The sequence below is a fragment of the Gymnodraco acuticeps genome, unplaced genomic scaffold (genome assembly GCF_902827175.1).
Source record: "Gymnodraco acuticeps unplaced genomic scaffold, fGymAcu1.1, whole genome shotgun sequence".
NCBI classification, from domain to species: domain Eukaryota; kingdom Metazoa; phylum Chordata; class Actinopteri; order Perciformes; family Bathydraconidae; genus Gymnodraco; species Gymnodraco acuticeps.
Genome location: NW_022990737.1, coordinates 377,081 through 402,827, shown reverse-complemented (window position 1 = coordinate 402,827; position 25,747 = coordinate 377,081). Strand labels below are relative to the sequence as shown.

The following is a 25,747-nucleotide window of genomic DNA, read 5'->3' as shown; positions in this document are numbered from 1 at the left end:
GCCCATCTGGTATTAACGGTATTCTCTTCAAGTGATTTTGTTTCCTGCTCCTGGGTCCACCCTGCTCTACGTGACCGCTCCAGTGCTCACAGTTGTGTATATTTCATTCTAAAAATGTTAGAATTGCCTCAACTGGTGTCTGTTCCCTTGAAGATCAAGATATCATCCATTAAATGTATTCTTGCTCAATCAGTTAGTAATTACATAAAGCCATGTATGCCTTTTGTAAATACAGATTATTCAGATCAATTACTGGGAGTTATGTTGAGCCCTATCTTCATTTAGCTTTATATTAAGAACACTGTGTAAACAAGCTTTTCATATCAATAATATCTAGTCTAAGTTAATATTGTTGCTTATGAAAATACAGCTTCCTGGTTTATGTGCTCACATTTTGTCATAAAGAGTCTTTATTGTGAAAGAATCAGGCTGTTATAATGACTTTGGTACATTAATTACAGTTAGCTAACCCCTAGTTTTCTTAAGAAGACCCATCATTCATTTAAAAATCTTGACTTTTGTTTCATTCTTGATTAAAAAGAATCGCTTCACACAGCAATGCACAGTTTAAGTACAACTTTTATTAATACTGGAATCATCACAGTGCGTTTTGTTACATTAGCAGTGACTAAAGTTAACAAAAAAAGGTCAATTTTACAGTGGAAGACAGAAAAAGAAAACCTTATCATCAGCGACAGAGGCGAAACGACCTTGGAAATCAATTCACAATAAATTAAAGAAGAAGAGGGGACAGAAAGAAGAGAGAAAGACAAAGACCACGGTGCCTGCAGGTCTACGAGGGGGGGTGAAGAGAGGAGCAAAAGATTGGTTTGTACAGAAACATAAAGCAGATGTTGACTGGGCCAAATTGGTATCCTTGGAACAAAATAGCCTCATAGAAAGTGATATCAATGTCTTAATGGTGAGTTGTGGAGAGATTTCATTTGGAGGCTATAGAGGAAGAAGGGACAGAGAGAGAGAGAGCAAGCGAGAGACACTACTGAGAACTGACAGAGACATTCAGTTCAGTCACTGTGGCACCGGGGGCCACTGTGGCCCCTCTGTTCTGCATGGCTATATGACAGGAAGTTACAACGTGTTTCATCATGATCCCTCAGAAGACCATAATGGAGCTTCCAAGAATCTACCTTAGTCACGTTTGCTTCAGACAACTGTGTGTGTGCTTGTTGGTGTGTGTGTGTGTGTGTTGGGTTTCTTCAGTTATAGACAGCAAAGACGATTGGCAGATTGTGCGTGGGAGGTGGGAGGGAACAGTAGGGGTCTTAACCAAGTGTCCTAGTGCAACACACATTCATGCACACTCACATACATATTCAGTATAACCTGGGCAGATGGCTTTGGGAGCGTGTTGTAATGCAGCATTTGAGCCTAAGGACCTTTTAAATACCCCATATGTTGGTACCTTCTAAAGACTTTTAAATGTCTTTGGTAAGGTATAATTTAAATTAAGACTGATATTAGTATTTAAATACCTACTTAGAGTAAGAACATTTTATATATTTTGTCTTTTGCCTAACCCTAACCCTAGCTCAGTTCCATACACTAGGGATTTGCCTATGTGCAATACTTCTCATTATAAATGCAGCTCAATCTGTGCTTTTAATGGTCACCACAAGGTCATTCTTATTATTATTGTATATGTATGTATAAATGTAAATGTATGTAGGAATAACTTGCATAATGATTTCCAGGACAATCATTGATCAAGTAAGGGGTGGGAATTAATAAGCATTTGCTTCCTCCTACTCCCTTTCAGACACATATGATTTATTATTATTATTAATATGAAGACTTTTTTTTGTTGAATATACAAATATTACCATGAATGTGGATAAATACTGTATTATAACAATACGGTATTCTGTTTTTCACATTTGTTATTTTTTAATCTGTTCGAAATAAAGACTGAAAGAAAGAGAAAGAATTAGCCATAAGGAGCCTTAAAATATGTTTTTTTGTTTTTAAGAATGTTTGACAGACAGTATGTTTCCTGTGTTTTCTTGAAGGAAATCAAAGTTGCATTTCACACCGCAAAATAAGTCTGTTCTCAGCTAAATGTCCACATAGATTTGCATGTGCTGCAAGCAAATGTCCACAATGGAAATCTGCCAATTTCCTAGTAAGTAACCAGGGTAACTAAATTGTGGATGGACAACAAGTTGAAAAACCAATGCTTTTTAAAAACCCTCTTATTTTTTAACATTTACTTTGAGTGATTTGGTGATGTTTGGTTTTGAATTAAGACTTTAGAATCCTCCCTTTCATGTGCTACTGTTCCGTGACATTTTAACATTATGCTGTAATTGTCACTTGTGTCCATTTTGGCAGTTTTTCAAAAAGCAAAGTTGCCTTTTGATTTTCAGCCCTATTTAACACAAATACTGATATACTTGTGCTGCAAACACCATAAGATTTATTTTGGCGATGTGGGTAAACATTCCTACTGCATGTTATTATACTGCTCCCCCTTGCGTCTTGTAGGTTTTAGAGACAGAAGCTCACCAAGAAACCATCAAAGTAATATAAGCTAACTGTGATATGGTCCTTAAAAGGCTAAATTAATTAAAATGTAATCTAGTGCTATGATTGAGTGTCAGCTGAGTTCCTTGAAGCTAGTCCTGTACAGCGGGGTAGTTTACCCTAGCTAATGCTTCTGGCTCTTAACACAACACACGCAGAAACCACCAGTTAGCCACCTACATCCACATTTGAACTGTAGCACACATACTTACCAACCTACAAACACACAGACATGGAGAAAGAGGAAGGACCAGAGTGAATGGGATATAACAGAGAGAGAAACTGAGCCCATGTTGGCTGTGGTGTGAGTAAAGACTTCATCAGAATGATGTTTCATTAGCTTTGATGGGCTGCGAGGGACAAAGAGTACAGCCGCTGGGACTCAACAAATGTCGTTTTCTAACCTATCAGTCAGACGGCGTCCCTGGGATTACTGTGCCAGTGGATGGAGGTAAGACAAGAGGAAGATAAGAGAGAGGAAAAGAGAAAGAGGGATACATGGGTGGGAAAACGGTCTCCGTACATAACGTGAGTGTTCAAACTAATTTGATAGTAATTAGTAGATTCTGTACACCGCCAGGCTTTCAGACAATGGTGCTGCTGAGTTTTTAACGCTACTGTGTTCCTACAATGGCAATATACTAATCATGAAGAGTAATAAACACCAAAAATGACAACTTGTATACAAATTACAAACCATGTTTTAACTTGAGTTCTTAAAGAAAACTTCTCACATGTCACCATGTAAAAGGAAAATCAAAAAACGAATTTAAGTAAATGGGGGCAGCTTTTAACAAAAGCAAAAATATATCACTATAAAAACTCTTGCAGTATTATCCAAGCCTTTTAGTTTAAGAACGTAAAGGCAGGCATTTTTCTCAAAACTCAATAGTAGCATTGGGTGATTCATTGATATACAAATTGTCATTTTGTTTTAGAAGTATTCCTTTGGAGTAACTGGTTTTCAACTGGGTATTTTTTGGCACTTGGCCAAAAAATGAGTTGAATATAAAAAATATTTTCGTGTGGATTTAACAAACAAAACATAGCATGTTAATTAGTTCACTTTAGATCCTGGTTGATGTATTATTATTAATCATTGGGCTAGCCAGGCTAACTGTGCTTACTTATTGATCGTAGGCTAAGCTAACCATGCCGTTGTAGGTAGCTCAAACTATTCCTTTATCAGTTTGACAGTTGTAGTCGTAGGTACTTGCATAATAACTCAACAGCACTACAGTCTGTACAGAAACACAGTATTTTCTGAAGTCATTTTATTCAAGTGTGCACATGGCATGTAACTATCATGTTTCATGTGTGTACTTATCTAGATGTTGTCAAGATAAGAACTTACAATGCTGCAATATCACTGAATGTCGAGATGGGATATTTTCAACTGATTTAAAAATTATGAAATGTAAATAAATGTATTTTTACAGTGCTAGTTCCTTTTGAACATGATGTATAGCAGTTAGGCCTGTGTAACTTGTGTATACACAGGCCTAGTTTGTGTATATCCTATGATGTGTTTGTTCGTGTTGTACGAACGCATGCCTGCACGCATGTACATCTGCCGATATGTTTTTATGTATGTCTGTTTCATTGTAGCCAGTAGACCTATTTCTACACACAAACACATAATCGTAAAAATGGGCATAATGATATATGTGTAGCAGAGTATTAGTTTCAGCTTGATCAGACAGTTAGTTCAGTACACAGTTAATTCAGCATGTTAAAAAAAGACATTATTGTTTTAGTTTAGATAACTTTTTGTGCTGTTAATTTGGCATTTTAAAGGAAAATAGCAGTGTTGTACACTCATCTCACACTCATCAAAGGCCAGTGTGTTCAATATGATCTGACTTTTTCTCATCCGACTTAATGTGAAATCCTGCTCTTATCCTGAGTTGTAATCCATCATTTGGAATTAAGCAGCATGTCTGGTTTGCAGGGAATTATAAACGCTTTAATGAAGCAATAACTAATATAGATAACTGGCAGTGAATTCAATGTGCACTAGAATTAATAAACATACAGCACATACGCATTCAGACTCTTAGAATTGGCTCTAACAGTGTCCTTGGAAATATAATGAAGGGTAACTCTATATCATCCCATTCAGAGATGGCAATGTGATATAGCTTTAAGATGGTGAACCAAAACAAAACGGAGCTATTTTCCTTTAACATACCCACACTTGAATGTACGCACATGCACACTACCTCTGTATTGCTTTCCTACTGTTTAAACTTCATTCAGTTGTACAAGAACAAAGTCATGACATTGCAATCGTTCAAGCAAGTCAAACACAAACAGTTAAATGTCCCCCCTACACATTGCAGTACATTCAGCATCCATACCTATATTCATGTACACTTTGACTTCCATTGGTGGTCTTACAGATGAACAATTCTCTTTTTCTTGAGGAAGGTCCTCTCCCCTTCTACCCTCTCACCCAGCTGATACAACACACAGCATCCACATGTGACAACACACACACACATTGTGTTTACAAATTTCACTCACTCTTTAAATTGAATCATCATTATATTATTTTTAAGGGCCACAACTATATTTAAAACAGTACAGAAATAAGTTTAAAATAGGGCATTTACTGTAAGAGTGCTGATCCCTTCTGTTAGAAGAGCGTACAGATGTAAAGAGTTCGACCAAACAAGGACACACTCACACTCGGCCCACCCATCCTACATCCACATATGACACAGCTTAATAGTTTGTGTTACATGTGGAGGGATTTCTTATTCTTTTACATAAAATAAAATTAAGATAAAATATTCAAACAATACTGCGGAATGAAAAAATAATAATACTGAAACTGAAAATTCAATGTACATTTGTGTTTAAAAACCATTAATGCCAAATATGCGCGCCTGATTCTCCTTTACAAGTACAACACATTGTATGAACAGGCAGTGAAATGCTCATTGCTCTCGTCCTCTCTCCGCCAGTTTTTAAAGTCTAATTTAACACTCCTGCTTATTTGTCAGCAGAGAGCGTATCAAACAGGCTTCACCTTTTTCTTCACCACATTGTCCATAAATAATCCTTTCATGCAGTCGTGTCCTGAGCTGAACTGGGTTATTAGCACTAAGCTAAGCTAAACTGGGATTGAAACACTTGTGCTGTGTCTCAATTTGTGGTCTTCCATATTTTGAACGTATGGCAGAAGTGCACTATGAATGCCTGGTTGTTGTACTTATAACAGTCAGAAAGTGACGTGTGGAACACTGGATAATTCTTACCCTCAATAATAGAATAGAATTGGAGGGATAAAACCCTCTTGGTCACACACGCAGAGCACACACAGTGAAATGTGTTCTCTGCATTTAACCCATCCAAGTACCAGGAGTCTGGTAGCTATTTTGGCTATCTAGTCAAAGGGCAGTTACCACCAGATTTGCCAATATGGTGGCTAGATATATTTCCTGTTGCAATATACGATTAAAATAAAAATAAATAAAAAGGGATGTTCAAATGTGAGTCAATTTAGGTTACTTCAGCACAACAGCTGTTAGCTTTGAAGCAACACTGTTGAAATTCAAGCACTACACAATTACATGGCACTAATGGAAGTATCAAAATTGAGACACAGGTTCAGTTAAAGGACATGATTAGTGGAACTGTATGTACTGTTTGTGACTGAAAACATGCTAATCTAAATGTTAACGTTTAGCTTAGCATTACATACACAAACAGTGTTGGGCAAGTTTTATTTTTGTTCAACTACACATTACCACCGATCATCAAAAGCACTGAGTTTTAAATTCTGTTTACCTAAAGATAAATCCTATCTTCAACTAAAGGCCTGGCCAAAGCCAGAGCTGCTAGCTTTCAGCTAACCACTGCCCAACACTGTGCAACTAACTGTGCGTGCTCTCCCTCAAAGTCATTTTTTGTCTCCTATGGTAGCATTATTGCAAATATAATAACGATATATTACCTTTGTTGTATGGTGTCCTTATAAATAAAACTTGAGGAGCCAATCTTGGGCAAAAGGCTGCTGCTCAGCTTTTTCATAATGCAAAGATATACAGTATTTACAGGTAAGAATACATTTGCGGATAAGCCAATGTACTGATATCTATTTGCACATGAACTTGAGTGAATGCTATTTTGTAATTGACCTTACTTTGGACATGAGAAATTAGAAATGTCCATAATCAATGTTATGGGCTGACTGTTTTTGTCATTCGGGTCGAGTGACCTTCTAAAGCCTATATCCCAAAGTACTCTCAACTATCTGTGCTGTGTATATTTTGCAATATATGTTGAGTGCAACCACTTAATTCACCATCCACAGAAGCACAATGGCTTGTAGAACCCTGAAGAGCTCTGACGTTCAATCAACATTTTAGATAAATATTTGTGCCCAACTTTCTCATCCCTGCCCTTCTTCCACCAATTACTTCAATTCCACCGGTCTTTATCACTTCCTCTTTGTCCCTCCCTGTCTTCTATAACACATTAAATAATATCCCTCCCTATTATTGGCAACCATCTCTTTCACTTTCTCTCTCCCTTGCATAAGGTATGACTACAGCAACATCTAGCAGCTATTGTACATACTCTCAAAGTGCTTTACAGTTTGAGCGTTTTTCAACATTTTTGAAATCCATTTCCTCCACCAGAAAGAAAAAGCGACAGAGAGAGAGACACACCAAAGTGGTGAGGCATGAATTCACAGTCAACATGTAATTTAGCATTCCTGATGATTGCCTGAATGTGATAAAGGAGAACCCACAGTCCTCCATTTATCCTCTTCTTAGAAACAAGAAAATAAAACACATTTATTGCTCCATTTCTGATTTAACATTTTCTCTCTGGTTCTAGAAAATATATATGAATATCTATACGCCTGGATTACTTCTCGTACAGTAGTAACAAGGTAAATGACATCACGATATAAACAAGAAAATACAGATACAACACACAGGAGAAAAGCCCTGCCCTCATTGGGTAACCAGCTGTCCTGCAGCAGAGCTCTACCCACCCCCCTCGCGCACACACAAACAATCAATCACGTGCACACACACTCGCCTTTGCCCACATGCATACACATGAATGCACCACACACACAAGAGAGGGGAAGGGGGAACTAGCACGGTTCAATGCCAACAGTATTTTTTAAACACTCTTTTACATTAGGATGAACCAGAGGGGACCTCTGGCCTGTTAGCTCCCCGTGCTAATACCAAAGCTAAAGTTCAGTGGGCTCATAAGTACAGTATGTCGCTGCTGAGATAGCCTGGGTTCTAATCCAGCTGGTCACATGGCACTCTCACCCCCCACAGGGACCTCCATCAGTCATTAGTCTTTCATCTAGGAGTAGACAGTCGGGTTAGTTGGAGAAGAGGATGGGGAAAGGTGTAATTGACAAACAGAACCCAGTCTTTCTCTCTTTCTTTGCCCTTTTTTCACGTATCTGTTTTTCGTCCCTGGGTGAAGGTGTAAAGAAGACAAACATGCGTCCGACATACACTAGTTATAGTGGCCTGCTAGGAGCCTGTCAATATTCATTATTTCACTTTTATTTGTCACCATGAGTTAACATCATTAATGTTATTATTATTATCATTATATTATATATCATTTACTCTAATGGTGTCATTAAACTTTTTTTGTGTATGTTTTTATTCATCATCTGTTATATTATAGCTTTCCCTACATAGTTAAGTGTTTGTGTATGTACTAGGCTGTTGGGTTGCACCACACCAACACCTGACTCCCTATTGGCTGACAAGTATCATCTTATTCCTGCTTCTCCTCGAATCACAAGATACGTGGTGCTGAGCGGTCATTGGATACGGTCTTGCGGAGACGGACCCCTCTCCTGATGGTGGTCAACATGTCGCCGGACCCTTCTGCCATCTCTATCTCATTATCGGTGGGGCCAGTTGGCTGCAGGGCCGGGTCATCAGGGAGGGCGGGGAAAGGAAACTGCCCTTCTCCAAGGGCGTGTGCACTGGCAACTAACTCGCCGATCTTTTCCACTAGGCTGTGCCGATTGGCCGCGATCATCTGATCCTCCTCTAACCCGGCCCCTGAGCCTGTTCCCATGGCAAGGCCTCCATGCTGCTGGCTGTAGATCTCTAATGCCGCCCCTGATCCCCAGGCGGTATTAGGCAGGCTGAGGCGCTTCGGTGATGCCTTCACATAATCAAGCGCTCCCTGTGCATCCTCAACTCCAGTAAAGAAGACACACTCTTCACTACCCACACGTACAGGCACCCCACCTGAGTGGGCTCCACCTGCGTACCCACCACTTGCCCCAGGTGAATGTGAGTCTCCTGGAACAGTAGGTGTCTTGACAGGCACAATGGGTGGTCGGATTGGAATAGGCCCCGCGCTGGACAGTGTACGCCTCACGCCCGGTTTCGTAGACGGGGTTCGGCGGATGGTGGCAGTGCCTGGAGTACCTGAACCACCTCCCCCGGATATAAGATGACCCCCAGGACCTAGAACCCCACTGGGTAGTCCGGCTGTGCTCGCTGGTCTCTTGGTCTGGATCATGCGCCGGTAGTTCTGAGCGATGTTAGTGTGGCGAGGAATTGTGGAGGACTTGTCAAACTCTGTCTGGCCATCTGCACCTTCAGCATCACCATTCACTGAGTAGCAGTCATAATCAGAACCTAATGTGGGGGGGTAAGGGAGAAGGGAGACAAGTGATTGAAGATCACAAAGTGATTGAGGATCACAAAGAAAAGACAAGAAAGACAATTTATTGTGGTTACATTATTGGATAAGCACAGAAATTATTATTAAAGCAACATTATAATGGTATGCTATTTTGATAAAAGATGCCTGAAACTGACAGCCAGTCTTGAAATGCACAAATATTTAATAATATTCAATTTAGTCCTGACATAAATTGTCATCTCCCAGCTACTGTCAAGGAAAGAACTGTCATACTGTGCCAGCTGCTTGAATAATTAAATGGATGATTCACTCTGTTTGATTTTGGTAGCTAAAGACGGTAGCAGTGACCCAGCGGGCTTATGCCTACACTAACGGTAACGTGAACCAAGACATTTAAGATAGACCTAGTAAATTAAAGTTAAAAACTGTATCCTGCTGATTTTTATGCAGCACAAAATATGTTGGCAACAATTTCCATAAAGAGGTTGGGAACATGATGCCTCAACAAATGATTTCCTCTACATTGATTTAACACTAGAAGCATTTAACACCGGATGGATATGCTAGCAATGCAATTGCCATGTTTCTGCAAGGAATGCGAGAAGTTCTCATGACCCTTGTGAAATGTGTTTACCAACCTATTATACGTGATCTGAGAAGGCAGTTTTGTAAATCACAGAGCATGGCTAGCAAAATAATCTGATATTGGATTGATGAACTCTAGGAAGGTTGGGCCATGACTTGAGACTTTAGCAAAACATATTGCTGTTTGAAAGAAATTGGTAATGCCCTCTTTCACAGGTAAGAGCAAACATGGACAGGAATCTGAGGAGCGGGTTCCATGTAACAGACCAATTGCAGGTGCAAGAATGAATCTAGTGGTTTGATTTCCTTGCATTTCTGAGAAAGCTGGTCAGTGAGTGTGGGCTGGGATGGCGCAGGACATTTTATGTTTAAAATCAAATAAGAATAAATGACCACATTAGGACTTGCAAAGAGCCAAGGTTCTTGGACACAACTGTGCAATTGAAAGTAGTATTCAGTCCCTCTTGGTGGCAATATCTAACTTCTTTCTTTTACCATAAAAAAGGGTATGTGTACTCACTAAGAAATTGTTGCTACATGTACTTGAACCTTTTTTGCAGCTAGATGTTAGTGATTTCCCTACAATTGTACCATGAATAGGATGCACTTTGCCAATCCTAGTTGTGCTGCTTTTCCTTCACCAACTTCAAAATATGCCTGGTAGAATATCTTTCATAACTCAAAGCTGTCAAAGTTGCTGTACTTATGAGAGTAAAGCATGGTAGCACTTTCCTAAAAGTGTAATCTCGTGGACAAAAAGAGGTTTTGAAAGACCGACAGATGACGTGGTTTGTTTTCACAGCCGACAGTTCATGTTGTATAGTTGTTCTGTATTGTGCTGATTGAACTGACCACTGCATTATGTAATTTGCAGGTTGGTGTATTGTTCTTTTTTGTGAATAAAGTTATATTTCATCAGGCTCCGACTGCCTCCAGCTATTTATCCTGAACCTGTTAAGAGGTTTTGGTTCTGATTTTTCCATTTTTTTCTAACACATTTTGAGACATCCATACTGTGTATCCATCTCCAATTGTTGGCCATTTGCACTACGACTCGGCTTTTACAGCAATAGTTGCAGGCAATATCAGGATCAATCATGGGTAAACTTGCACTGTCAGGCAAAAGGTGTATACTAGATTAGAGTTTCACCTTGGGAGGGGATTGTGTCCTCAGAGCAGGATGGGGTTGTAGTCTCTGTGCTGTAGCCACTGGAGTACTGCAGAGAGTCCCTGTTGCTCTTTTGCTGCTCCATACTCAGTCCTCTGGTCAGAACCATGGCCAGGTCACTGGCTGCTGGAGAAACCTCATCTCCATGCTGAGGACAGAAAGAGGAAACATTAGAATGGTGTTTAAACACAAACTTTGTCCCGATCACATGTCAGATAAGCAAGTCAGTTTGGCTTAAGCCAGTGGTCACCAACCAGTCGATCGCAATCTGCTTGGATTGCGATCGACCGGCAATTAATGTGATATAGTTCACAGTTCCAGATAATACTCAAACACAAAAAATAAAATGACAAATGTAATTCATGTCGGCAAAACCTCTTCTAATGCTTAGTTATACCTTTTTCCCAAACCTACATTTATAATGAAATTGAAAGTTTGAACAAATGTTGGCATATTGTTAAAACTTCAATATGTTTTGTATTTAAGACAATAATATATTTAGTCATCCTCATTAATTGATGAAGTTTAGTATAACGCTTGTCAGCTAGACTAGAGGTAACAAACATTATGTCCCCAAATTATATAACGGAAAAACTACTCTCCCGACTTTGGTGAAAGTTGAAAAACAGTATAATTCCCTAAAACAACTGTATCTCTCTACTAAATCACACAAATGTATTCAATGTGATCCTCTTTTATTCACTCCCATCCATCCAACATCCCCTACAGCTCTTTGAAACGGAAGCCCAATGTGCTCTGATTGGTTAGCTGGCCGGCTCTGTTGTGATTGTTCAACCGCTTAGGAATGTGTAGGAAATGTTCCGACTCTTAGCATTATCAAAGCAATGATATTGCAATGTAAATTATAATCTCCCCCTAAAAAAGACCCATTATTTATAGTGAAAACCACCCTTGAATGATGGAATAGTAGCCCAAAACCTTTAGGGATCCAAACCACAATATATCATAAGTACCCTGTGTCAAGATTGATGCTAATTTAGTGAAACTTGAATTTCTTTAGAAAAGGCAGGACTCACCTTTGGGTACATTTGGTTATCATCAGCGCCATTTATTTCATTGAAATATCACTATAGGTATTCATTCCATCCAATTACAACTGTATTTTGACCTTTTTGGAAAGTTCAGCCTGACCTCTATGCCCTTTTTGGCCACATGCGTAATGCTGCGCAGGCTGCCAGTCAGACCTATGCATTACACATTACATTGCATTTAGCAGGCACTTTTATCCAAAGTGACTTAAAATAAGTGCATTCGACCAACAAGATACAAACTTGAAGAAAACAGAATCATATAAGTACATCAGGTTTCATAGAGCTAAAACATTTCAAGTGCTACTCAACTGGCTTTAGATAAGCCAGTCCTTTATTAGTATATAAGTGCTTTGTTAGCAATTCTTTGTTAGTAATTCTATCGCTCGAAGTGGAGTCGAAAGAGATGAGTTTTCAGTCTGCGCCGGAAGGTGTGTAAGCTATCTGCTGTCCTGATTTCAATGGGGAGCTCATTCCACCATTTTGGAGCCAGGATAGCAAACCGACGTGTTTTTGCTGATGGGAACTTGGGTCCCCCTCGCAGCGATGGTGCAGCGAGCCGTTTGGCTGATGCAGAGCGGAGTGCACGTGCTGGGGTGTACGGTTTAACCATGTCCTGGATTTAGGAAGGGCCAGATCCATTCGCAGCATGGTACGCAAGTACCATAGTCTTGAAGTGGATTCTAGCAGATACTGGAAGCCAGTGAAGGGAGCGGAGGAGCGGAGTGGTGTGGGAACATTTAGGAAGGTTGAAGACCAGACGAGCCGCTGCATTCTGGATGAGCTGCAGAGGTCGGATGGCACATGCAGGTAGACCAGCCAGGAGGGAGTTGCAGTAGTCTAGGCGTGAGACACATACGATAAGATAAGATGAACCTTTATTAATCCCAGAGGGAAAATTCAGTTGTACAAAGCAGCAACAGGGTAAGCGTGAAAAAAACAGTACAGCAAAGATTCACACAGATCAATAAAATCTAAAATAAATAATAAATCAAATCAAATCAAGGAAAAAATAATAATAATAAAATACTATGAAAATAGGAGATGAATAAAAATAAGAGTAAAATAACTGTCAGCATATATACATATTTGGTCATCATCTAAGTTATAAAGTGCGGAATAAATTAAAGTGACAAGTGAAAAGTTAACATGGGTTGTGGAAACAGTGTATATTTATGTCCAGTGATTTCATTGTATTTCTTTTTCATATTCAACCCCTTATTGTGCAGCCTGATGGCTACAGGCACAAAGGTCTGTCCGAGGCGCTTGGTGCGTTGTTGTGGAGGGATGAGTCTGTGGCTGAATGTGCTCCTCATCTTCACTAGCTCTGCGTGGAGTGGGTGGGAGGGGTTCTCTAGGATGCTGTTGAGCTTCCGCCTCCCCTCTGCCACCTCCTCCAGATTGTCCAGTTGTACTCCCACTACAGAGCTAGCCTTCCTCACGAGCTTGTTCAGCCTGCCAGTGTCCCTAGTGTTTGTGTTTCCACCCCAGCACACCACGGCAAAGAAGAGCACACTGGCCACCACAGACTGGTAGAACATCTTCAGCAGCCTCGTGCACACGTTGAATGACCTGAGCCTCCTCAGGAAGAACAGCTTACTCTGTCCCTTCCTGAAGAGAGCATCAGTGTTGTCTGACCAGTCCAGTTTATTGTTTAATTGCACTCCCAGGAACTTGTAGCTGTTCACCACCTCCATATCCTCCCCCCTGATGGTGATGGGGGTCAGAGGCGTCTTGCTGCTCCGCCTGAAGTCCACCACCAGCTCCTTAGTCTTGCTGATGTTGAGCTGGAGGTGATTATTGTCACACCAGCCTACGAAGTTCTTAACCAGGGCCCTGTACTCCTCCTCATCGTCATCTGTGATGCAGCTGAAAATAGAGGAGTCGTCAGAGAACTTCTGTAGGTGGCATGAGCCGGAGTTGAAGCGGAAGTCAGAGGTGTAGAGAGTGAACAGGAAAGGTGACAGCACAGTTCCTTGGGGGGCTCCGGTGTTGCTCAGCAGCACATCAGACACGCTGCCCTGCAGTCTGACATACTGAGGTCTGCTGGTGAGGTAGTCTGTGATCCAGGCCACTATGCTGTGATCCACCTGCATCACTGACAGCTTCTCAGCTAGCAGGTGTGGCTGGATCGTGTTGAAGGCGCTGGAGAAGTCGAAGAACAGAATTCTCAGTGAGCATGTACGGCTTCTCCAGCTGTGCATTGCATTACGTATGGCCGTATCTCTGGAACCCATTGGTCAAATTGGGTGATTGACACCTCTTTGTAACCATTAGAGCCAATAGAATCGAGGGGCGGTTCATAAATCCATGTAAAAATTACCATTGGTCAGTTAGAATGATGCACACACATGCCCTAAAGTTGACGCTCCGGACTGCTAACCATGCTAAGCCGTTTTTTGCCATAAATGTAATGATGGATTATCACTAGGGCTGTCAGTCGATTAAAATATTTAATCGCGATTAATCGCAAATTAATCGCACATTTTTGATCTGTTTTAAATGTACCTTAGAGGAATATTTTTCAAGTTTATAATACTCTTATCAACATATAAGTGGACAAATATGCTTTATGCTAATGTTTATTATCATTTGAACAATGACAAATATTCTCATGAATATTAAACACAACAACTTCTGAACATTACAAATATTTGCCTCAATTCAACCTGGAACCTAATACAATAAAAATGGTGTGTGTGTGTGTGTGTGTGTGTGTGTGTGTGTGTGTGTGTGTGTGTGTGTGTGTGTGTGTGTGTGTGTGTGTGTGTGTGTGTGTGTGTGTGTGTGTGTGTGTGTGTGTGTGTGTGTGTGTGTGTGTGTGTGTGTGTGTGATGGATCGTTGGAGCTATGTGCAATTCAAGGCATATGCTCGAACGGGAGCTGCCTGGACGCTGCAATCAATTTGCACTATCCGTGCTGAGTGTGCTGACTTTTCGTACAATGTCCCACTGTCTGGCTGCCTGCATAAAGTCAAGTGCTCGGCACAGTTGTGGCGAAATGTCGCTCCTCTGTTTTCATTTAAGCAGCTCCTTATATCCGTTAGCGCAGCTAGCTAGCACCAGATGCTAACAACAACAATGCACGTAAGGTCTCTCTCTCGCTCGCTCGAGCCACAAATACACACACCCTCCCGGTCCTCCCAATAGCCAGTCGGTGCCTGCCGGTGAGCGTGGAAGTGTGGTCTGCCACAAGCGGGCGGCTGGAGCGGGGCTGTCAGCATCAGCTTGTAGATGGTATTTTAAACCCGATGTGCTCTGAAACTATGGGCCGGCCGAGGAAAAAAAATACACAAGCGTTAATCGCGTTAAAATAATTAGTGGCGTTAATTTGTTTTTGCGTTAACGCGTTATTAACGCGTTAACTTGACAGCCCTAATCATCAGTAATCATTTCAAAGTGACACAGAGACATTGGATTAACCTTCAACAGTGTTTTTATGCCCTTGAACACAACTTTTGATCACAAAACAGTAAAGGTAAGGCAAGGCAAGGCAAGTTTATTTATATAGCACCTTTCAACACAAGGCAATTCAAAGTGCTTTACAAACATGAAAGAAATTAAGAGCATTACGAAACATATTATAAAATGATATCTAGAAACACTCATTTAAAAGCAATGATATAAAATGACATTTAAAACCACTCTTTTAAAAAGCAAAGATAATAAAAATAACAGTTTAAGATATGAATATATCAATTAAAAGCAGCGGAAAAGTCTTCAGCCCGGATTTAAAAGTAGTAAGAGTTTAATCCTAGATATGTTCTTTAGGTGATAGTAGGCTGATTTAGTAACAGTTTTAATGTGACTGTTGAAACTCAGGTCAGAGTCCATGACTACACCTAGATTTCTGGCTTTATCTGTTGTTTTGAACATTGCACACTGAAGCTCAGCGCTAACTTTTATACGTTCTGCCTTGGCTCCAAAAAACATTACCTCAGTTTTATCTTTGTTTAATTGGAGAAAGTTCTGACACATCCAGTCATTGATTTGTTCAATGCACTTACTCAGTGTTTGAATTGGAGCATAGTCTCCTGGTGAAATTGTTACGTACATTTGTGTGTCATCCGCATAGCTATGGTAACTTATTTTGTAGTTTTTCATTATCTGAGCCAGTGGTAGCATGTAGATGTTAAAGAGAAGAGGCCCCAAGATGGAGCCTTGAGGAACCCCACATGTCATATTTGTCAACTCAGATTTGTATTTACCTATAGAAACAACGTTTCTTCTGTCATTTAAGTAGGATTCAAACCAATTTAGAACTGTTGCCGAAAGTCCCACCCAGTTTTCCAGTCGGTCTAGTAATATGTTGTGGTCAACAGTGTCAAACGCAGCACTGAGATCTAATAATACTAACACTGAAGTTCTGCCACTGTCTGTGTTTAAGTGGATGTCATTGAATACCTTTACAAGAGCAGTCTCAGTGCTGTGGTTTGGTCGAAAGCCTGACTGGAAAACATCGAAACAGTTATTTAAATGCAAGAAATTACTCAACTGTTGAAAAACTACTTTTTCAATGATTTTACCTAGAAATGGGAGGTTTGATATTGGCCTGTAATTGTTAATTACTGAAGCATCTAGATTATTCTTTTTTAAGAGCGGTTTAATGACTGCCGTTTTTTGGGGCCTGTGGAAAAACACCTGAGTGAAGAGACTTGTTTACTATATGAAGTAGATCTGAGGCCATGCAAGGCAAAACATCTTTGAAAAATCCTGTTGGAATAATATCAAGGCAGCAGGAGGAGGATTTCAGAAGTTGAATAATGTCCTCTAGGTTTTTATCATTAATCTGATGGAATTGTGTCATGATGTCTGAATTGATTTTAAATGGACACAGAGACAAAACATTTGCTATACCTGATGCAGAGGCACTGACTGCTTGTCTAATTTTCTGAATTTTGTCAGTGAAAAAGGAGGCAAATTCATTGCACGCCCTGGTGGATAGAAATTCAGAGGCTACTGACACTGGGGGGTTTGTTAGTCTGTCAACGGTAGCAAACAAGGCACGTGTGTTGTTTTTGTTTTTGGCAATGATGTCAGAGAAGAAAGAGTGTCATGCAATTTTAAATTCCAAATGATACATTTATAGATTTCAAAATTAACCTGGAGATTTGTTTTTCGCCACCTGCGTTCAGCTTTTCGACACTCTTTTTTCAGTTTTCACAGTCATAGCCTTTCTCCATGGAGATATTTTATTGCCAGTCACTTCCTTTATCTTAGTTGGAGCAATGGCATCTATGACATTTTTTATTTTTGAATTAAAATGATGGATCAATTTATTTGTGAAGTTACCTAAAGTGAAAGAGGAGACAGCGTCTGGCAGACAATGTCACTTGCACACTTTTGGCTGTCTGTGGAGACCGAGTTCCCCCACCTCGCCAAAAAGGCTGTAAAAGTGCTCATTCCCTTCACCTCTGCCTACCTGTGTGAGTGCGGGTTTTCCGCATTGTCTTTGATCAAAAGCAAGTACCGGTCAAGCAGGGGCGGATCTACCGGGGTTGCATGGGGTGGAAACTGCCACCCTAAAAATAGCCTTGCCACCCCAGTTGGCAGCTTTGTTTTGAAATAAAAGTGGTGGCTCATCGGACATTTATGAGAGAAAATCCCTAATGTCCGAGTGCAAGTGAATGCAGCACAAGACGCAAGCCTTGTAACCCCTCCCCCGGCGCAATCGAGGAAATGTGATTGGCGGCGATTTTATTTGAACGGGACGGCGCATTCAGACCCAAGTAGACGGAAGGAATGAGGTATTTGCGGTCTACAATGACAGAGAAGAGACTGTCAAGTTTGGCTGTACTCAGCATTGAATCAAAAAGCACTAAAGCTTTAGATCTTAATCAGTTTGTGAGGCGTTTTGCTGAACAAGATGGTAATCGCTGCATTCAGCTGTTATAGGCATGCCAACTTGATGCTCTGCTCACGGATGACTCGATGAGCATAAACAACTGTTAAGATGATGACCTTATGTGTGTAAATATATTTTTTTCTTTGTGGGGGTCTGCCCCCAAAAAACAGTTTTAAGTCCTGAGAAAGTCAAATAAGACCATGTGTAAAACTTCACTGCCCAGCCAAAAAAAGTAACCACTTTGATTTAACTAGGCCAGTAGGTAAGGGCATTCCACTGGATAATAATACCCCTGCATAACAACAACGACAATAATAATAATAATAATAATAATAATAATAGCAATAATAATTGGGAGTTTCTTCCTGTTAAGTGGGTATGCATCAATAATAGGTCGTTAAATGTTAAGAAGCCCTGAGACGCTGTTTCTTGCAAGATGTTGCGTCTACCGGGGGCCAACAGGTCTTGGCTTTGCTACACTATACTCTTGACAATATTGCATATAAATATAGTGTATGAATACATTTAATACACTTATATCCTTGCTTTTCTGCGTTACCTTGGCAGCCATGCTGGCCGGTGTCATCCTGTGTCTCTGCGCGTCCTCGGGCTGTGTAGGTGTGGCGTATCCCTGGGAGACCGGCGACATCTCGTTCTCCCTCAGTCTATCAAGTGGTTCCTTTCTTCTCTGAACTACCGCTGCCGCCCCTGCATGCTCGTACTGACCTGCTTTGGACCAATCCTGAAGAGGTGAGTCAAATTAAGAAACAGGAAGTAGCAGGTAGGGTTAGCACGAGAGACTTGTCCACTATCCAGCAGTTTGAAGCCCTTCATCTGAGTGCAGAGAGAGGGGGCCTTTACGGGTGGATTGTGTGGGAGTACTTGGAAGAGTGTGTGTGCGTGGGTGCATGTGGGCTGGGGGCTTTTTGAGTATTTCCGTGTTTTTATCTTGATGAGTTGGAATGGCCAGCTTTCAACACCCTGTTTAGTTTTGGAAAATCTCCAGACCCCAGATTGCAAAACCATTGACAGGGGAGGCCAAAAAAAAAGTACACACAATAAGTTGGGATGAACACAGGAAGCAAAGCAATGTGGTTACGAATGAGTTAAAAAGGTAATGAAAGTGAAAATAAAAGGCATTAACTGAAACGTATGAAACAGAAACAGAAAAAATAGAGCAACTGAAAAAATGGAAGCGAATGGAGAACAAACCTTCCACATCGGAACCTTTGATGTGGGAGAGGAGGAGCTGGATCCGGGGGGGCAGTTATAGGGTGGGGACGAGGCAGGAAGAATGACAGAGAGTGGCCTGGGGGAGCCAGAGTGAGAGAGAGCAGGGCGGAAGGTAGCGAAGGACGTGCCAAACTGCGGGATGAGAGACATAGTCACATCATCAGAGAGAAACAGAGACAGAGTTGGCCAGCTGTGGTGGACGATCGCTGAGCCAATCACAGGAGAATAAAAGCATCATACACTCATCTACTCTACAGTAGCCTCACACACCAAGTAAGAAACATCAGATCAGGGACGCCTCTATCTTTTTTTCAACCCAGTTTAGATTCGACCAAGCCCACTTCCGACTTAGCTCTTTCTCATGTTTAGTTTATAGTCCATGTGTAGAATTAGGTTTTTAAGTTTAGTCATGTGTCATTGTTCAATATTTAAATTAGATTCACTTATGTCTAGTCTTGTTTTTCTCTGTGTCATTGCGCTTCCTGTTTTATTTTGTACTTACCTTTCCTTCTCGTTTTTTGACTTTCTGCCATTGTGTGATTTCCCACCATTGAGATTGTCAACCCCACACATGATTGTTGCCACCTGAGTCCCATTACCTTTTGTATATAAAGTCCTCGTCTCCCTTTGTCCTGTGCCAGTTTTTCTTCTTTCAATGTGTAGTCAAGAGAGCCAGCGTTTGAAGCCAAGAACCTTTGTTGTTATTTCACATAGTCAAGTTTATTTAGTCCTATGTTTTGGCAGTTTGCTTTTGCTACGTTTTGCCTCTAAAATAGTTGTTTTTTGTTGTACTACACTTTAGATTTGTTCCCTTTGTCTTGAATCATGCATTTGAGTATTTGTGTCACATTCCTAACATGTCCCTATCTGAACAACTTATATCACTTTGACCCCAGATTGGGAAAAATGCAACTGGCATTGCAGTCACTCCAAGCGCAAGCCATGCTGCAAAACGCTTACAAATATGCTGTTTGAAGTAACTGTAGCTGCCAAATTCATATTTTGGTGGATGGAAACGTAAATGGTGACGCTGCTTCCATGTTTTTGCCATACAGAAGTGGCCGTGTTCAAATATAAACTGGGTTGGAAATCAAGACGCAGTTATTATATTTAGAATAGAAAATACAATTAGTGTCAAAAGTGCGTCAAAACGACTAGAGAAAGTGATTTCTAAAAAGCCTACATTTTCGCATCTACTGTATACATTTGTTAGAATGACAATGGGATGTGTTAGAGTGAACAGAAGTGTATTTGATTGTTTTTGCAACATCTGCAAGGTGGTTGTGCAAGGTTACCAGTGTATGTGGTGAGTGCAATCAATCTAGATTCTAGACAATGCATGTCACTCAAATTGGAGATGTATCACACACTGACTGCCATCAGATGGTAGTAAAAGGTGTTAATCAACTGAAAGGGAACACAGACATATATGCAGGCTGTTGTTGATGCAGATGCTGCTTAAAATCCGACATGAAAATGTACTTTGCCTCGCGAGCATCATTAGAATTGTATTTATGTTGCGAACAGATGTGCATGCTGGTCAAATAATGTATAATGAAAGGGACAAGCTCTCAAGCATAAATAAAATAAATCTGTTATATTCAAGATGTTTATGTGGGTGTGATTGCACTAACTAAAGTGGTGAATACAAGACAAAATACAATCCATGCATACTTTGCTGTTGATCTGAACCAAATCAGTTAGCAAGGGATAATGCTAGATGCTGCAAATCATTAACCAGAATTGTAGTAAAGTCATGAAGGTGTCCATTAACCAGAAATAAGTTGGCATTTTACCACTTCCAATTCCCTTGTCTTGAATCTACGGTTGCTAACAAGCAGCTGAATGAGACTATTAAATATCATCACGCCGACATCAGCCACCATTAGCTGCCATTAGCCGCCATTAGCTTAGCATTGTTTATGGTCTAACGTTAGCTTTTTACTTCTAGCGAATGAATTTCCGCTTCAAAAATAATAAAAGTTGTGTTTTTATGTGGAGATTGTCCTGCTGAACAAAACTTCTTGGTCGAACAAATGTTTGTTTGTCACTGATCACATATTCTGCCATTTTGTCTGGGACTTTTTTTGGAATGCTAACTTCTTGCTGCATCACTGCATCTCTACTGCCAACCCAGTCTCACGGCATTTCGTGTTCACCAACACGATTTTTAATCTATTGATTCGTGTTCACCAACACGATTTGCCCCTTTTTTTCGTGTTGCACAGCACGATTTTAAAAGCAATGTATTTCTACTGCCTGCAGCACGTATTTTTCTCCGGTCGGGTCGAGGAAGACCGGAAACTGTGTGGTTCATAAAAACATGTTCTTACTCAATATCAAGCCACAGTTATTGCTTTTATTTGAAATCGTATAATTTCGGACTTTTGTTGGCGTCTGTGAGAAAAATAAATGGGGCTCAGAGCCTCAGGATACGGAAATCTGTATTTTTAAATATTTGTTTCCTTCTAATTCGATATTCTTTTCAAAATAACACACTGTTATTTACTCACCAATAACACACAATTATCCTTGCTTTTATTTATTGGTTTAATTCCATAATCTCGGGCTTTTTTGGCGTCCGTCAGGAACTGAATTTCAAAATAAAAATAACCGGAAACAGACGTAGGCCTATAAGGGACATTTCGAGCATCATTGCGATTGTCAACATTTCTGAGTTTAGGATGGCCGAAGACACTACACTACCCATAATCCCCAGCTATCGTTTAGGACTACAGTCCCCGCAAGGTTACGCAGAGCGTCAAACAGCTGTGTGAAATGGAACGAAACCACGCCAGACTATCCAAAACTGGAATCGAACGCCCCCCCCAGAACTACACATGCTGGCTATTGTGTTTCGCAAAATGTTCTATGGGACGTCTCTACTGAACGTTTTCGTTTTTACCACAATTAGAAGTTGCCAGTATTAAACACATTGGTGTTATCAAATGTAAAACATATAATTAATAAATGGGTGAAAATCGCTTGTGTCCATAATGCGCAGCATTAATACCCACATGACAGCTCATTGTTACTTTGTAATTCTACTACAATTCAGAGGTTAACCTGGTATTTTTACTCCACTGCATTTATTTGAGTTACTTTGCAGATTCTGATTAATGATGTGAAATATAAACAACCCTTAAATCAGACTTTAGTTACACCTGAGTAAAATTCAGGTGAGGTGATTTTCAAGTGCCAACAATCAGGAGAGATATTTGATAGTTGGTGCTTGAGAAGACTAAACATGTATCTGCAATTGACATGAATGGAAACGAGTAATAAAGTATATTCATTACTCGTTATTCTCTACTAATAGTTCATTAAAGACTATTAAAGGCTATTTTGCACATCCCTTTCAAGATTTTCAAAGGTTTATTGACATATCATATACACAATGAATGAAACACTTGGGTCACAGGTTCCTCAACAGTGCATTACAAGACATCTATCAATGTGTGTGTACCTCCACCATTAAACTGTCATATTCTGCAAATTTCTTATTCTATCTACATACATAAGAGTATAATTCATATGTATAATATCAGTTAAAATAAGTGCTTCAACATAGTTAACATTGCAGGAAAGCAATATATTAGACGTTAAGTACTTTGTCAGGCTTAATATTTATCTGTAGATAGATACCCCCAAAGTTTTTTTCTTATTTAAAAGAAGACCTTAATCTGTTATTTAATGTTTAAATAAAGGTTAATTCGTTTTTCTGTTTTGCACCTCCTCCTATTAATATCTTTGTACATTCTGCACTAAACTGTTTTATTGTAGAGATCACTTATAGTATCTTCTTGATTTTTTATATTCTATATTTATACTTTCCCCCTATGAAAGTATGTACTCTTAATATTTTTTTAATCAAATAAAACACAATAATTCAATAACGTGCTTTAACCACTAGGCGGTGCACACAAGGTACACACAGCCATAATAACTTTGTATTATTAGTGTAGGACACTTTTGTTTTCGTACAACATCTGAAGATGTGTAGTTTTATGCATGCTTTCACATAATTTTACAGCATATTGCTATACTATTTCAGACTCAGTATTTACATTCTTACATTCAAAGAAAATCAGTAATATCTTTAAAAACTACAGTCCTTTTATATCAGCTGTGCACCGTTATGGTGTAAATATAACCTATCTGTGAATTAGATCAAATGTAAAAGTCAGCCGAATTAGTGTTGATACTGCAAGGAGACGCATTGTGTGAAGATAAATTGAAGATGTTGTTTAATTGTAGAATATATTTATGATCCACGTCAAGTATTCAGTTTCGGCGGCATTTTCTCAGTTTTTCCAAAGGTTTTCTCATCAGGGCTCTATATAAATAAAGAACTACGGCAGATCTGTAATATACAATGCAGCCGAACCGTGTATTACAATGCCGTTATGTGATGACTTTCAAAGAGAAAAGCAAGAGCGCTCGGAATTAAGTATTATTTTATTCTTTTAAAATGTTTTCCGGATTTCATATCATATAAACACCAAATCCCAGCATGCATTGCGGCTAAAACATCCAATAAGCGAGCTTAAAACCATAGCTGAGGATCTTGGGTAATCGCTCGAAATGCCTACGTCTGTTTCCGGTTATTTTTATTTTGAAATTCAGTTCCTGACGGACGCCAAAAAAGCCCGAGATTATGGAATTAAACCAATAAATAAAAGCAAGGATAATTGTGTGTTATTGGTGAGTAAATAACAGTGTGTTATTTTGAAAAGAATAACAAATTAGAAGGAAAAAAAGATTTAAAAAATACAGATTTCAGTATCCTGAGGCTCTGAGCCCCATTTATTTTCCTCACAGACGGCAACAAAAGTCCGAAATTATACGATTTCAAATAAAAGCAATAATTGTGGCTTGATATTGAGTAAGAACATGTTTTTATGAACCAAACAGCTTCCGGTCTTCCTCGACCCGACCGGAGAAAAAGACGTGCTGCAGGCAGTAGAAATACATTGCTTTTAAAATCGTGCTGTGCAACACGAAAAAAAGGGGCAAATCGTGTTGGTGAACACGAATCAATAGATTAAAAATCGTGTTGGTGAACACGAAATGCCGTGAGACTGGGTTGCTACTGCACTAAATCAGCCAGTAACATAATAATACATTTTATTTTGAGGCGCCTATCAAAGCACACAAGGACACCTTATAATTCATAAAATATCCTTGAAAGGAAACATCTTCTTCCAATGCAGCAAGCCAGCAACATATGTGCTAATAGTAATCATTTGTGCTTAGGAAGATATGAAAATATATTCCTAAAAAAATCCAGTTCAACCTAATTTCTGCAAGAAAGCCTTTATTCAACAAAAACCTCACATGTGAGATTGAATTTTACTCGTCCTCTCGTAGGTATATGGTGTTTGATTCAGTGTTGTTTGATATTGTACCACCAAAATGCCTTCTCTGCTGGAGAGTCCATTTAGCCACTGCAGGTTTGCCTGATCATCCAGATGTCAAAGTCTCCCACTGTTTTAAAAAATCCATTAAACTCTTAAATAAAACTCCCGCTACCGTGGTGAATGCAACTCATAATTTCAAACAGCATGTGTTGTATAATTCTGTTCTGAAATGGCTTTATGCCACCACCACAATTATCAGTTGTTAACGGTCCTATTATACTAGATTTTTTTATTTTGTTTTTATGTTCATCACTGCCACCGTAAAAAAAAGTTGTTGAAGAAAGTTACAACTTCAAGCTGTTAGACTTATGATACCACTAAGAGACATATTTGCAAACTTTTTTGCTGAACAGATGGCAGTGTCCTCTGACATGCATCCATCACAGCTTTGACACGCTGTGGATGGAGGGTGTAACAGATTAAATAGTCTAATCACAACTAATTCATCTAACTGTGATGCCAAAAAATGTAGGAATAAAACCGTGTATTGGAGGCAGTTCACAGATAGATGAACACACCAATAACTCTTTTAATGTTCAAACAATGTAATTAAACATAAGGGGTAAAATAATTTAAGGGATGTTTTAGTTTTTGTTATGAAAAACACAAATGTAAAGCTCTGATTACAAGGATACATTGATGACAAAATTACCGGTTTTATTCTATTTCTGCCATACTTAAATCACTTTCATTTGGATTGAGTGTTACGCTGATGACTGCCTATTATACAGTTTGAATGGGAGTACTCACAGTGGTGGGGGAGCTGCATTCACTGACTGATTGGCACGTTTCTGAGGCCTCTGACGATGCTGAGCTGGACGACTTCTACAGCAAAACAACAAAAAAGCAGAAAACATATTAATGATTTGCCAAGACTCAATGAGTCAGTGTGAGCATTGCATCTGTGAAACCTGAATATATATGTTTTTCCCAAATGCCAGTTAGGTGAGATAATTCTGCTAGATTTCCAAAATAAGACCATTATAGAAAGTTAAAACCTGATGTTTTATGCTATTCCAATTCATGACTGAACCCCAACATTTTAAGAGGAACTCCCCCAGTAGGGAACTTTGGGATTTTAGCCTTAGCAGACCATTTACATGCACAACAACCTATACAGTATAACACACTACAGGGAAGGGAAAACCCCAAAAAGCAAAACAGAGCCTCTTTAATCATTTGTTTCTAATGTCTGCAACCTGATACCCTGCTTTGTCTTTGTATGATTGTGTGGAAGTATATTGAACACA

At 39.7% G+C, this 25,747-nt stretch overlaps 1 protein-coding gene across 4 annotated transcripts in view; it reads right to left on the bottom strand.

Annotated features, from left to right (window-relative positions):
• Positions 1-561: 561 nt before the first annotated feature.
• Positions 562-25,747, bottom strand: part of LOC117556539 (protein MTSS 2-like) — a 98,296-nt gene continuing 73,110 nt past the window's right edge. For all 4 annotated transcript variants that reach the window (XM_034231884.1, XM_034231883.1, XM_034231882.1 and 1 more), the window contains 4 exons: positions 25,248-25,322; positions 18,404-18,586; positions 10,934-11,099; positions 562-9,191 (listed from right to left, as the gene is read on the bottom strand). In XM_034231884.1, the coding sequence (XP_034087775.1) occupies positions 8,332-9,191; positions 10,934-11,099; positions 18,404-18,586; positions 25,248-25,322 (1,284 nt within the window). In that variant the 3' untranslated portion in view covers positions 562-8,331. The remainder of the gene's footprint in view (positions 9,192-10,933; positions 11,100-18,403; positions 18,587-25,247; positions 25,323-25,747) is intronic.